Source organism: Charadrius vociferus, unplaced genomic scaffold (assembly GCF_000708025.1).
Source record: "Charadrius vociferus isolate BGI_N301 unplaced genomic scaffold, ASM70802v2 scaffold142, whole genome shotgun sequence".
In the NCBI taxonomy this organism is placed as follows: domain Eukaryota; kingdom Metazoa; phylum Chordata; class Aves; order Charadriiformes; family Charadriidae; genus Charadrius; species Charadrius vociferus.
In genome coordinates, this window is record NW_009647025.1 from 1,135,507 (window position 1) to 1,147,519 (window position 12,013).

General features: G+C 36.2%; 1 protein-coding gene across 1 annotated transcript in view; it reads left to right on the forward strand.

Moving 5' to 3' along the window:
* UTRN (utrophin) overlaps window positions 1-12,013 on the forward strand; it is a 389,280-nt gene that overhangs the window by 146,773 nt on the left and 230,494 nt on the right. Inside the window, 5 exon segments of the mRNA XM_009895523.1 lie at window positions 1,441-1,613; window positions 5,800-5,950; window positions 7,277-7,452; window positions 8,606-8,741; window positions 10,919-11,068. Of these exon segments, the coding sequence (XP_009893825.1) occupies window positions 1,441-1,613; window positions 5,800-5,950; window positions 7,277-7,452; window positions 8,606-8,741; window positions 10,919-11,068 (786 nt within the window).

Consider the following 12,013-nt stretch of genomic DNA (forward strand, 5'->3'; position numbering starts at 1 on the left):
GAAAACAATAGCTCACATGGGAAGAGGGAGAAAGGGAGATTCTTGACTTTTGTATGAAGCTATGTATGAGGCCACAAGACCTGTTCTGATTAGCAAAGTATCGATATGCGCTCAATCTTAAGCTCCCACTTCTCATCATTGTCAGCCAGGGGATTTATCTGTGTGATTAATAATGAGGAAGTAGTTAAGCATTAAGGGGATGAAGAAAGTATGTCTGAAAGTATGTGAGTTAAGTATGTAGAAGTCCGAGTCCTGGTTAATTTTGAGCATGCAAAGGAGCACGATACAGAGATTCCCACAGAAAACATCCATTGGAGCTGGGAATCGTACATGGTGTGGTGCAGTGTAAGTGTACCCGCGTGGGTTGAGAAGCACAGTGGGGTCCACGTGGCCTTGTATTTGAGGTAGTCAGGCTTTGCCTCTTGCCAAGAGCTAGGTCAGCTGTTTCTGCAGCTGTTATACAGGTCCTTTAAAAGCTTTTCAGAATTTCAGTCCACTTTTCCCATCTGCTTTTCTATATGCTATGTACATGCTTTAATTTTTCATATTTTTCGGCATATTTTTCAAAAACAAATAGAGGAACGATGCCAACCTTTGACAAAGTGGGTGACTCTTCTGTTTTGTTGATGAGATTCTCTTGTCCCTGTTTACTCTGCTTCTATGCTCCCTTAAGTACAATTAGGAGTGTTTATGTTAAGATGGGTTTAAAGTACTTCATTTTGGTGCAGGTCTTTCATCTGATTTTGAAATTTTGGTGTATTCTAAGGATGTTTTCAGAAGAAGCAAATAGCAGACCATAGAATTTTTAGAAGCATTGCTGTTTTAAATTAAAAAAAGATAAGTAAATTCCACTGTTTGCATGGACTGTTTGTTCTCTGAATACCAAGGCAGTCTTACTACAGCGTCTGGTTTAACAGTATTTTCACATCATAGTTCAATGATATTTGAGATAGATTGTTTTAACTTTGTCATTTGAATCCAGAACTTTTATGTAGCTTATGCTTTTGCAGTTCTGTGTGTATGGGAGGTTACGTGAAGCATAATAAACTCACATTTTGTGGCTCATTCTTTGCATGAGGAAGGAATACGTCCAGTGTCTTCATGACATGGGGCAGATTTGTTTAATAATGAAGATACTGCTGTTTTGATAAGTATGGTGTGCCCCTTTACCTCAGGAAGGGATTGGATATATAAATATTTCATCCTCTTCATAAAAACTGAGAAGGACACGTGCTTAAAAAGGTGTGATGTACTGTTCAGTTGGTAAAACTAATTTAATCTGTAAACTGCTGATGCTGATGGTCGTGTTCTTACTGTAGATACTGATTTTTATTTTTTTTTTTTGAACTGTATTTTGAAGAGATTACTTTTGATCTATTTTTTAAAACTTCCTGCTGGTGGTGACTTTACTAATGGCTTGTGTTATTACTGTGCTTGTAGAACATAAAAGATATTTTGGATAAACTTGGGGATCAAATTGCGGTCATACATGAGAAGCAGCCTGATGTTATATTAGAAGCATCTGGACCTGAGGCGATACAAATAGGAGATGCTCTAACCCAGCTGAATGCGGAATGGGACAGAATTAATAGAATGTACAATGATCGTAAGTGGTAAGTCAAGGATGTTTGGTTTCTGTGACCGCATGGTAAATATTTTATGTACTTGAATATAAGCATTTTACAAATGTACCCTAATGATGAAGATTAAAGAATCTGGGAGTAATGAGCTTTGATACGTTACTATCACACAATAATTGCCAGAATTATTGAAAGTTGAAACAGTTAACATACAAATTGTTTTATGATGCTGGTTGTTTTTACTTTATAAAAAAGAATATTTTGTTTATAAAACACAATTTTTTTTGCTTTGTGAAGGTCTTGCAAAGCAAAGGTCTAGAAAACAAATATTGAGTTGGACGTCTTTTAACAAAGAATTCAAGGTTGCTCTTGAAGGAGGGGAGGGTTTGAAAGGATGCGGTATTTAAAATACTGCACATATTACAGTTGCCAATAATCTTTGTTGTAAGTAATTGAAGATGAGAGATGACCATACTAGAAAATTTTGTGGTTGAGACAATAAGAGAATATTGAAATCAGTGTTTAAGAAAAATGTGTTTCCTATTGCCTTTCCACAAATATCAAATAGCTGTAATTTCACTTATGCCAAAAAACAGAGAAAAATAAAAATAAAAAATATATATTAAAAAAAACCCCCAAAGTTAAACTAAGCTTTGATTTCTCCCCACCCATTACAGAAGGTACACTAAACTGAAAATGCTTTATTATCTGAATCAACTTTAAATGTTTAAAAACAAGCTTAATATCACTTAGTCAAACTTGGAAAAGTGTGTCAGAAAGGCATTTTAAGTTGGAATTGGTGAAAACACGAAAGTATGTGTTCAGGAAGTTACCACTAAGCTGAAGGTACTCACACTGCAAACAGCAGTAGACACTGAGATTACTGCTATGAAAAAGAACCTTAATGACTGAAAATGATTTTATGGAACTTAAATGCAAAGGCTCATACTGTAGTTAATTTGCTCTTACAGTATTTGTGTTTTAAATCTGATATAAGGTAATGGTTAATGCAGAAGTTCTGTAGAGCATAAAGTGATGGCCAGGCATGTTCGCTTGCTTTGTAGCACCAGAAATCTTTGGTAGTGTATTTTGAAGAGTTGTCTTTAGGAAGAGTGTGTATTACATAAGCTGATGTTTTCAAGTCTTTCTCATAGCACTGGTGCATGTGTAGTAATATAAAAGTTGGTTGGTGGCATTGTCTAAGCAGAGACTTCCAGAAATTCTGGGCCACTGGGTCAGTGAAGCATCAGTATTTCTAATAACTCGGCAGGGACTCTTGTTTCACTGTTTTTTAATTTGAAAACAAATAGTGGTGCAAGCTAGGTACCACTTTCTGTGCCCTTGCTGGCTGCACGTGCTCACCTGCCATATTGGGAGACAACTGCTCTGGAATCTGGTGCCCAGCTGTATTTATATGCCTGCAGCTAGTTTGTTGTCTTCATAGGTGTGACATGCACTAACCTTTAGTTATACCTTTTTTTCTCCCTGTAACCTAATTGAAAAGCTTTAATTAATATTATTTTTTTGAGTATGTGTACAATTTCATTTACTACTTAAATTTGATTTCATTAAGTAGCCAGGGTTAACCAGAAACTTACTCTTCCTGTTGAAAAAGATAAGTGTATCAAAGAGTAAGTTGACTGTTTACGATTAGCTGGCAAAATGCAAAAGATTACCTCCTCAGATGGGTTCACTGAATACAAATTAATCTTGAACTTCATAAAGCTTGTAAAGCTCTGACTCTATGAGAACAATATTGGGCATGATTTTCATACAAAAGGGACTACTGGACTAGCAATTTAAGCCAAATGGTATGTAGCTTTCTGAATATATTAAGTGCTGCAATTTTAATAGAAGGGTATACTTTGATTAAAGAAAACGATATTAGTATCAATATTAAAATCCTGTATGTTGTCATTAGTATTTTTATACCCTTTCTGTTTCTAAGAAGATTTTTTTAACCAAGTTTATTCTTACTTTTCCTAGTGTTGCCCTAAGTATAAGCAAGAAGGCTAGAAGACTCTGTCTTCTTAATAATCTTTGGCTTTTTTCTATTTTGGAGTGGGTGGAGATTTTGACAGAATTAGGAGAAACAGCATCTGAAGTCTGTGGCAAAAGATTGATTTAGTTTTCAGAGGTAGTAACGATTTTGTGATTGAGTGCCAGCCTAAGTAGTTAAGCCTTTGATAAATGCTCTAATGTAGTCAAGCACAGGTTGAAGGAGAAGCTTTGCTAAGTACAGTTTCAGTGTTCAGCTAAATGCAGTTGACTTCAGTTTGACTTGAACATATGTGTAAAGTAAAATGGATGTGTGTTTTGTGTGTTTGTATGGGCTTAATGCTGCTTTGAGCTGTTTGTAACAATGCTGGTTTGCTAGTTCTGCTCCTTCTGCCACGGACTTCCCCCAGTCCTGAAAGTGTTGCTCACTTGGGAATGAGCTGTGGTTTGGAAGCAAGGGGATTCCTGTGGAGGAGGCAAGAAGTAGCCAAGTCTCAGTGCTGTAGTGACAGGACTTTGGTACTTTTGTCTTTCGGCTGAGACAGTCTGTAGTGAAAAAGCAGCGTGTGCATCTGGCTCAAAACCGGAGTGAAAATCCTGATGGAACTGTAGGCTCACGACAGAAGCGGCAGGAGTTAAAGCTCTGTATCTCAAAGCGTTCTCTTCCAAAGTTCTAAAATTCTGGATTCTGAAAAAGTCATGTGTTCAAAACTGCCCCAAAAACTTTCACTTTGAAGGAAGTTAAGTGCTTAGAATATCTCTTCTCATTAAATGTGGAATGAGATACTGTCGCGAGACAATTTGTTCAATTAGACTAAAATGTACCTGAGAAATAAAAGGAGATTGAGATTCAGGGCCGATTTAGAGGTTCGTCTAGTGTATTGAATTGAGATGTGTGCAGGAAACTGAAATGGTAGAACTAGGAGGTAAGGTCAGAAAAATTTAAGTAGAGATTTTTAAGGCTTTCTTTCTTATTGGAATTGGCCTACATAAAGAATAATAACAAAAAAGCCCTGGATGTGCCAAGAAATATGGATGTCTTGATAAAAATGAGATATAGTTTTGGTGAAAATAATCTCACTAGGAACTCTGAGATTGTTGAATTTAGTTAGTGAAGAAAATAGATGCAATGGTAGCTCTTTAAAGTTTGGTTTTGAATATCTTAGATGTTGTGCTGCTAATTTCAGATTGCATCTGTATATACACAGTAACCCTGGAGTCTTTGCTGTTGGAATTGTTTAAGGTAAAAATAATGGGCTGCTGATGAGATCTTTCCTCTGTCCCATGTAGAGGGCCTTCTGATTTAGCAGATCTGGCATGCTGTATCTTTATAGAAGGCTATTTTTATTAGTTTGGAATGGGATACTATCCAGTCCATTGGCAAAGATGTAGAGTTCATGTTGTTTGTCTTAAGTCCTCTGTCCTTTGAGACATCTGTCCTATTTGCTTTATAATGCTAACATAGAGTTAGCAATCAACAAACAGAAAGCAAGCCACTCTCTCTATGCCTTTCTGACATGATTTTCTTATTGAACATTCACGGGCTGGTTTTGTTAGTTTGTTAACATAGTAGAACTCTCATTTTTGTTAAAAACAACCTTCTGACTGAGATAATTCAGCCCTTTCCATGCGAGAAAATGTTGCCCTTCAAGTTAAGCTACACATCAATTTGAGGCTGCAAAGGTGATAATAATAATGAAATGCCTGGTGAATTATTGTGTGATTAAATTGTGTAAAACCTACTTACGCAGGCCTACTGGTAATACAGTCAGTTCTATATAATCAAAATTACCTTCACTTATTAAATTCCAGGCATCGTCACCCCATGGTTTGTGAGTTAAAGAAAAAAAAATAATATCTGAGCAATTAATCATATTTCATGTTCCACACTCTCTGATATCTGAACCGTTTCATAATAAAGAAAAAAAGGATTCTGCAGACCAATTTGATGCAGCTAATCAATCTTTATTTTTTAAGTGATAGAAATAAAAGTTTGCTTAGGACTACTGCCCTTTTTTTCCTTCAGCTGGAAGTTATCGACAGTCTGTGCTGTTGGTTTTTACTAGCTGCTCCTATGTCAGGAAGCCTTCAGTGCTGGGACCTGGCGAACCAGGCTGTATGCTAGCCTTTCTCTTTCTCAAGGAAAGTTTCTACTCACTGGAGTCACAGCCTCATCCCCAAAACAATTTGGATAATTTTTCAATGCTTTATTTTCAAACAGTTGCTTTGATAGAGCGATTGAGGCGTGGAGGCAGTTCCACTGCGATCTCAATGACCTCTCTCACTGGATAACGGAAGCTGAAGTGTTATTAGCTGATGCCCGTGGTCCAGATGGCAGCCTGGAGCTGCAGACAGCTGAGCTGCATCAGCAGGTATGTATGATTTGTGCAGAAAATGAGCAAGCTGGAAAAATTGTAGATTTTTGTCTAAAACTCGAGTTTTTCTATATAAACAAATAGATTTGAAATGAGGCTGTGCAATTACACTTTAAAAAGTCGTAACTCTTAAAAATTTCTTTTTCAGTCGCAGGGAAGATCTCTACTCCTGCTTATAGTATGGGGTTTTTTGATGACTCTTAGTATGGATGAGTTGCAGATAATTTGATAATTCAAATGTTGGCATAATTTTTGTTGCTTTGTAAGTTTTGTTACAGCTTTAAAAATACATTAATCAGTTAAGAAATCCAGTATATTACTTACTTCCAACTCATAATTAAAAAAATGGACCCCAACAAAGGTCAACTGTAATTTAGCAAATTATTTTTTAAACTAATGACTTTGCAAGATCCTGGCCTTGTATAAGCAACCTAGAAAAAAGAAAAGATTCCAATTACAGATGTCTTAGGTTTGATTCAGACTTCAGTTCTGGAATTTAATTCCCTGATGTCTTTGTAAGTCATCATCATGGAAGAATAGACTTTTCTGTTTAGCTAAACTACTTTACTTCCTTTTAAACAAGGAAAAGAAAACGTAACTTTAAAGATCAGATCTTTTTTCTTTTTTTGGGGGCATAATGGTTATCCAAGAGTTAAGTTCTACCTAACATACAGTTCGTATTTTGTTGTCGCTTGGAGTTTTCTTCTAGGACATTTCCCTGCTCTTTCTTGAATCATCTTGTTCCTGAACTAGTTGCAAGAAAATTTTTACTAACAATGTAAGGTTTTTGTAGTGGTTAGGGCTATTTGAAGGTTTGATCCTGACATCTTCTGACTTCCTTTAGTTTCATGGATTTTCTGTGATGTCTGGGGACCATGGCAGCACAGCCATAATTGTCCTAGCTAAAATACTCTTAAGTTACAGAAATAGTCAGGGGCATAGGTTATGAAAAGAACTGATGGAAAAAGTCATACCATCTGTTAGCACTACTAGAAAGTGCTGTACATTAAGAGGAAAGGAATCAAACAGAAGTGTGGATTCTAGCACTAACGGTTTAAATGAATTCTTGTGATCCTAAGTAGTATTCGGCAGACTATTCTGTGTCATTATCTTTTTATGACACTCATTAGAAAATTGAACTAGATTCAACAACAGACTCTCAATAACTTAAATCAACAGCATCCAATTTTAAGTAAGATGGTTTAAGTGCCCGTTTTAGTAAAATAATATGCACCCAGGATTCATCCTGCATATTATGAGCCACAGATCAAAGTCACTTTAGGTCAGTAATAAAATTCTGTGTTGCTTTTATGTTTCTGACAGGAACTTGAAGAGGGAGTCAGCAGCCATCAGACCAGTGTTTCAGCATTGAACAGAACTGGGGAAGGGATCATACAGAAACTGTCTGCTACAGACGGGAGCTTCCTGCAGGAGAAGCTGGCGGGATTGAATAGACGCTGGAAAGCAATCACTGCAGAGGTCATGGATAGAAAACACAGGTAATAAGTTAATCAGAAATTTGGATGTCTGACCAGATGCGATGAGAATAATCTCATTTAGAAGACTCTGGGAGAGATAGGGCACTCTATTGCACGCTGTCATTAATCTGAATTTTCCTGACATTGAGACCTCTGTTTTGAACTGTCTTCTAGAACCAATTTCTCATAAATGCACCTGCGATTGACTGCTTAGTGAGCCTCTGGCTAACAAAGCCCACCAAATGACAACCACAAAATTTCTTTTCTTACAGTTTTCCTTTGTTATTAAAATCATTTCTTTGCTAAACCAGACTTTTTTAGGAAGGAATACACAGCTACTTTCTCTGGCTGAAGCTGAACTTGAAGTACATTACCTTGATTTCTATTTTTGCATTGTCAAAGATACGCTAATTGAAACACTTCTATTGTTCTTGAATTTCCACAATAGTATAAAATTATATCTCTAGGTCTGTGTTTGCAATGATTTAATCCATCTGACCAGGTATTTTCCGAACAACATGAAAATCCAGTTTGAAGTAGCCTTAGATTTACTTCAAAAATTCAAAGAACAAGGTTCTCTGAGATAAATTTACAAATTTTCAGCATATCTGGGAAAATAAGGTCTCCCGTCTGTTCTTACTGCTTAAAAAATTATAAGGATAAATCCTTGGAATGAAGTTATTTTTTGGAGGCTATATTTATATAATTATATGTTTTTCATGTCTTCTGATACATTTAGAAATGTAATAAGATTTTTCTTATTTACTTAGTTTGAGGAGTTCCATTAAACCTTTGTGTGATTTACAGAATTTTTTGCCTGGTGGGTTTAAGGACATTTCTAATACTTTCACTAACAGTGGCCTTGTAATGGCTTACAATGATTAGGCCTGAAGGTGTTGTCATTAAAGTCACTGATGTTTAATGTTTTCTGCGGACTTTTAAAAGTGTAGTTGTGACTTTGGAACTGAAATCTATCTATTTTAGGATGATAGTATTAATTTGCAAGTATCGTGCATTTTAGTGATGAGGATGGAATCCTTTGAATACCAAGATGAATCCTTTAAAATGCTCCAACCACTGAAAAACATGTGACTGTTGCTTCAGAAGTAATGTAGGACTGACATGCTGTGTTCAGTGCAGAAATGCATGTGGATTTTTTGTTTTTCTTTTTAAGGCTAAAAGGAGAGAATCAGCAGCTGATAGATTACAGAAAGAAGATTGATGAGCTGCGTTGCTGGTTGGAAAACGTAGAAAATGCTCTGGACACAAGATTTACATTCAGCCATGAAGAAAACTTACGAGAATTACGGGTAAGATCAATTAGTGTGTATATGTGTATGCACATGTATGTCTTGTGCAAAGTGTCAGGACCTGGCTTTTGGGGAGGGGAATTTTCACACTGTAAATAGCCAAAGAAATATTATGGTTGTGAGGTACAGTTTTGTGAGATTGCTTACACAGGCAAGATGCATCTCGTAATGAAGTTTGGTTGAGTTGATAACATAGTTATCTAGCCAGAAGATGGTGGCTATGTAGCAGAAAGTGAGAAATAGATGTACTACTGATAAAATTAATGAGTGGGATTTCACTGGTGGTGATGTCTGCAAGTCAACTTTATAATTGTCAAAATTTTAGCAAAAGAGCCGATAAGCTTAAAATGGTAAGTAAGCACCATTGTCCCATTTACTGGGCAGCTTTAATACTTTGTAACATGTGTCAGATTTTGTTTAACCTGCTTTTTGAACTATAAGGGGTTTGGTCATTTCAAGTAATTTGGGGGCGTGTGTGTATATGTATTTTTCCCATTTATTTTGTGCCTGGATTTGACAACAAAATGCCTGATTTCTAGGATGAGTGAAAGAGAATGTTTCTGGAATGCTAAAAGAATGGAAGGAGTAGTCAATTCAGCCATCCTGCTTGCTCGTTTTTTAAAAATTAATAATTTTTTAAAAAAAAACACCCAACCAAACAACCTCAGTTAGACCAAATCAGATGAAAAGCTTTCCCACAAATATGTATAAGTGATGTATAGTAGCTGCAGTTGTTTGCCTAAAATTCTCGTGTCCATTGAGTGTTGGCTGTCTGACTAGCATGAAAGTTAAGTTTTTTTTGTCATCTGCCTTAATATAGGTGCCTGAAGTGAAAGGTAGAACCGGAGTAAGAGGGGAAAGAGCAGAATTTGCTAGAGAAACACTGGTAGGGAATTATTAAGTACCAATTTGGTTCTGTAAAAGCAGGAACTGGTGCACAGTATTGGTTATGTATATTAAGGAAGATTGAGCTTGCAATAGAACCGGTACTGAGTAAGGTTGCTGGGCTGTTCAGGCAGGTGAAGAACTCATCTACAAAGAAACTCAGAGCTTGCCTTGTTTTGCCTAGTCCTAGAACAATGAGAAGGAATATGATGATGAGAGTAAGAAAGCATAGGGAAGATAAGCTATTATTAAAAACTGGTATTAGGGAGGTGGGAATAACAGATGTTAGCTGATCAGTCAGGAATAAATACAGTCTGGGAATGAGAAGGAGATTTCTAAATAGAACTTCTGGAGTAGCCTTCAATTAAAAAAGATATAGCATGTTTAAAAAAAAATAATTCTTTTAAGGTAGACCCTTGAAAACGTAGGAAAGGCACTATTTGGTACAGTGCTTATTGTATCAGGATACTTCGTTCAGTGATCTCCCTTGCAGGCTCCTGTTCCTGTCATTTTACTATGCACACCTCCATAATACTTGTGTAACACAGATTAGTTGAGGTCAATAAATATGATGTGTACTTGCTATTATAATTTTTTTTTCTAGTGCTTTAAAGACAAAATTTGTGATTCCTCCTCCACAGTGCTTGTGGTCTATGGGCAAATGATAGCGCAGTTAATTTAAAGTCAGTGGGGATCCAAATAAAAGCTTTTTTTTCCCAGGATTTGGCCTGCGCATTCAAGCCTAAAGAGAAAGAGGGCTGTGGGAGGTTGATCAAAATGAAGTTGTAAGAGTTATGTTTAGTTTTTAATACCTTTAGAGTGCATTTCCTTAATATATGGAAGTATATGGTAGCGATTTATCATTTACTTATATAATGCATGCCAGGAGTGGGCCCTTAGTTTTTAATTATTTTTTTTTTTTAAATTAATGCAGGCAACAATTTTGATTGCCAATGTGTTGCCTTATGGATACATCCAGAGGTGATCAAACAGAAACATCTTGTGAGATGAGAATCAGTGTGCATGATATGAAGCTGTATAGGTACCTTGGCTATTTGCAGGGGGTTTTTTTTGAGTTAGCAATAAATGTTGATAATTGAATACATGTTGATATTTAAATAAATGTTTTAATTTCTAGATAGAGCATAGAAACCAAAATAGAAGCTTTTCTTTTATATATTTCCAGGGAAATTTCTACACATTAACGTTAAAGAAAAGCTTCCCCTTTCCCTCCCTATATTTAAACATATATGCATTTTGCTTCAGTCTAGAACTCTTCTATCACTTTTTAGGTCTTAAGTGAAGAGATGGAAGTACAGGGAGACAAACTGGAATGGCTGAACAGAACTGAACCTGAAGTGCTTTTGGATAAAAATGTTGATCTTCAGGAAAAAGAGAAACTTTCCGATCGCCTGCAGTCCCTCAATGTGAGGTGGAATAAGGTGTGCATTTCTTCAGCATTGGGTACCTGAAGTTGACGATACAGTAGTGTACTCAGAACGGTTCTTTTCCTTTCAACGTTTCTCTTAACACGTACATCAAATGTCTTGGAAGCTATGCAGGCATGTTCAGGAAATGTGCCCGAATCCATGTCTAAGTGAAAACACTGGTGGACTTTTTTCCATCAGAATGATTTGTTTAGCTTAGTGTTTTGTTGTTTTTCTTTTGTATTGGCTTTCTTTTAAACAGCTGGATCAAAAATATTTCACTTATTTGAGGCAAACAGTAATGTGTTAGTTTGAAATTGAGAGAATCACAATAAATCTTTGCTGTATAGGAAAGTTGGATGTTTACAGCAGTTAAGAGAAAAACAAACAAAGCTGTGGTAAAGCTTAGTGAGAAAATATTACCAAGATTTGTGTCTGGGATTCTTCTGGAGTATAACTGCTGTAAATTCGAAATTCTAGTGTTCAATCTCATTGGTAAGCATATGAGAAGAAAAGGACTTGCTGGTTGGAGTAAAAACAGATTTTTTTCATGCAAAGCCTGGAGATCCAAGTGAAAAAGGAATAGAATTATTTGGGATTATATTATGGATCAGGGAGGTAAGAATTTATTAGGGAAAGGGGCTTTTGATAGTTCAGGGAAAGAAAAAATACCTGTTTTTACCGACTCAGCCATGAAAATGAGGATATTCCCCCCCCAGGTATATCCCCCCCCCCCCCCCAGCCTTTTGTATATTACGTTTCCATCACTGCCTTTTAAAAAGTTTTAAAAAGCAAAGTAGGCAAATTTGTCTTCACTACAATAGAATTTAGTGGTAACATTTTTTTTTTCTTTTTAAATTAATTCCCTATTTCTCTACTTTCCTGTCACTGGTGACCACAAATCATGCTTCACATCGTGTTTGCTTTGAAGTGTAGTCAAATAATGAGTCATAGCTTTGA